The sequence below is a fragment of the Miscanthus floridulus genome, chromosome 15 (genome assembly GCF_019320115.1).
Source record: "Miscanthus floridulus cultivar M001 chromosome 15, ASM1932011v1, whole genome shotgun sequence".
NCBI lineage: Eukaryota > Viridiplantae > Streptophyta > Magnoliopsida > Poales > Poaceae > Miscanthus > Miscanthus floridulus.
This window is the reverse complement of record NC_089594.1, coordinates 63,822,455-63,825,169: the sequence shown is the minus strand read 5'-3', so window position 1 is coordinate 63,825,169 and position 2,715 is coordinate 63,822,455. Positions and strand designations below refer to the sequence as shown.

Below are 2,715 nucleotides of genomic sequence, written 5' to 3'. Positions count from 1 at the left end.
GCTCTACTCGGGATTATATAGGCCAGCCGGTGGGGGAAATAGGGAAGGGAAGTGGCGGATTCGGGCAGAGGGGGTTGCTTTCCATCTGGGGGTGACGGCGCGGCGCTTTCCATTGGTGGTGACCGGAGAAAAAGGAAGGCACCGGCGGTGAAGAACGGAAGGCTGAGGAAGAAGAAAGGAAAGAAGGGAGAAGACGCTGACGGGTGGGGATAGGGCGCAGTGAGAGAGAGAGCGGACGGGCGCGGTGATGAGGGCCGAGCCAGCGGCGCTGTGGGCTGGGGCACCGAGCTGGGCCGCCGAGTCATGTGCACGCGCGGGAGGAAAACAAGGCAGGCCCATCAGTGGGCCAAGCAGTAGGCTGGGCCACGCGGGGTTAGTGCCACTACCCAGCGGCCACCGCCCCATCACTCTCAAATGGGTGTTCAAGCTCAAGAAGGATGAGCAGGGCGCGGTGATCAAACACAAGGCGCGGCTGGTGGCGTGCGGCTTCGTCTAGCAAGAGGGGATCAACTATGATGATGCCTTCACCCCTATGGCATGCATGGAGTCAGTCCATGTCCTCCTCACGCTGGCGGCTTAGGAGGGGTGGTAGGTCCACCACATGGATGTCAAGTCTACCTTCCTCAATGGTGACCTCAAGGAGGAGGTGTATGTGCGCCAGCCACCGGGCTTCGCTATCGCTGGAGAAGAAGACAAGGTGTACCGCCTATGCAAGGCCCTCTATGGCTTGCTACAGGCCCCACATACTGGGAACGCGAAGCTCGATGCCATGCTCAAGAAGATGGGCTTTGAGCAGAGCGCGCATGAGGCGATAGTGTACCAGTGAGGCAGCAGGCGTAATGTCCTGCTAGTCGGGGTCTACGTCGATGACCTCATCATCACCGATGCTAAAGGACGGAAGGTGGAGGTGTTCATGGCACAGATGAAGAAGGCGTTCGACATGAGCGACCTTGGCCTCCTCTACTTCTACCTCGGGGTTGAAGTGCGCCAGGATGCCAACGGCATTGCCCTTCATCAAACCCACTATGCCAAGCACATCCTCGAGCTTGGTGGCATGACGGGATGCAATCTGGCCCACCCCCCGATGGAGGAATGGCTCAAGCTTAGTCGGGACAGCACAGTGGAGGAGGTCGATGCAACTTACTATCGACGGCTGATTGGGAGCTTGCGCTACCTGGTCCATACCCGGCCTGACCTTGTGTTCGCCGTCGCATATGTGAGCTGGTTCATGGAGCGGCCAGCGATGGAGCATCTGTAGGCCATCAAGTGCATCCTATGCTACGTAGCAGGCACCCTCGACTATGGTCTTCACTACGACAGGGCCCCCGACATGGCACGTTTCGTCGGCTACTGCAATAGCGACCACGTCGGTGATGTGGACACCAGCAAGAGCACGTCCGGGACCATGTTCTTCCTCGTCGATTGCTTGGTCAGCTAGCAGTCCCTCAAGCAGAAGGTGGTGGCCCTCTCAAGCTATGAAGTAGAGTATATCGCCACCACCACTGCAGCAACACAGGCACTCTGGCTGTCAAGGATGCTGGCAGAGCTCCTTGGCAGAAAGGTTGATGTGGTTGAGCTGAAGGTGGACAGCAAGTCTGCTATAACACCCTGAATTTTGGCCCTAAAATAAAAATCCCTAAAAATTTGAACTTTTTGAAACCTTACCTAAAACAAATAAACACTAACTCAAAAAGGGAGTAAATTACTTAGATAGGAATTAACTTAACCATTTAGGAAATTACCTAGCATAAATAAATAAAGCAACCAAATAGAAACCACCTGAGTGATCATTGTTTGATATGATTGATTGCTTGTTTGTTTGAACATATGGTGGTACGCATTTTCTAAAAACATCTCGAACAAATTTGGATTCAAAGTTCAACTCCAAACTCAATCTAGAAAATAGAAAAGAAAAATGGAAATAGGAAAAGAGCACCCGGGCTCATTCTCTCCCTCCTCCCTTCTTCGGCCCGCCTCCCTCCTCTCTTCTCCCGCGTGGGCTAGCACTAGCAGTAGCCTAGCCATGCGCGCTCCCACTCCTCATCCCTCCTCCCGCGTTGGGCCGGTAGCAGCAGCCCAGCCCATCCACGCACCGCGCCCGCTCCCTCTCCTCTCTCACGCTCGCTGGCGCACGGACCCCACCCATCAGCGCCATCGCCTACCCTTCGCCATTGACGCAAATACTGTGTCGACGGTAGGTCGCCTCGGCCACGCCGCCGCCCGCTCCACCCCGGCACCAACGGATAAGAATGATGAGCTCCCGGAAGCTTCTCAGCCCCGCCACCCTCTCTCTCCTCTCTCTTCTCCTCACTGTCTCTCTCTACCACCATGGCCACACGGTGGCATGAGCTCGCTCAACCATTGCGCCATGGCCGAGGTCTGAGCTCCTAGATAAGAGCATGGATAAGGTTGCGCTGTGGCAAACCGCCTTAGGGTTTCAACATGTGCATGAGCGGCGAAATATCTCCACAGTCCCTCTGCCGGCGCCACCGTTCCGGCCTATAAATAGGCCCGGCCGATGCCGCTTCACCCACACCACCACCACCAATAGCTTTGCCGTAGTCTAGGACACATCATCTCCCTTTCCACTCATCCTCTCTCTCTCTCTCAGTAGCATGCTAGGGCGATTTTCCCCAAATCGGTTCCGCCATCACCATTGGAGCCGCCACCTTCTCTCTTCTTCCTTGCTGCATCGTTGGCTGATTGGAGTGGCAG

At 55.7% G+C, this 2,715-nt stretch overlaps 1 protein-coding gene across 1 annotated transcript; it reads left to right on the top strand.

Annotated features, from left to right (window-relative positions):
* The first annotated feature begins 913 nt into the window (after positions 1 to 913).
* On the top strand, positions 914 to 1,258 carry LOC136507555 (uncharacterized mitochondrial protein AtMg00810-like). Its single transcript, XM_066502240.1, has one exon. The coding sequence runs from the start codon at positions 914 to 916 to the stop codon at positions 1,256 to 1,258; it is 345 nt and encodes a 114-aa protein (XP_066358337.1).
* The last annotated feature ends 1,457 nt before the right edge of the window (positions 1,259 to 2,715 follow it).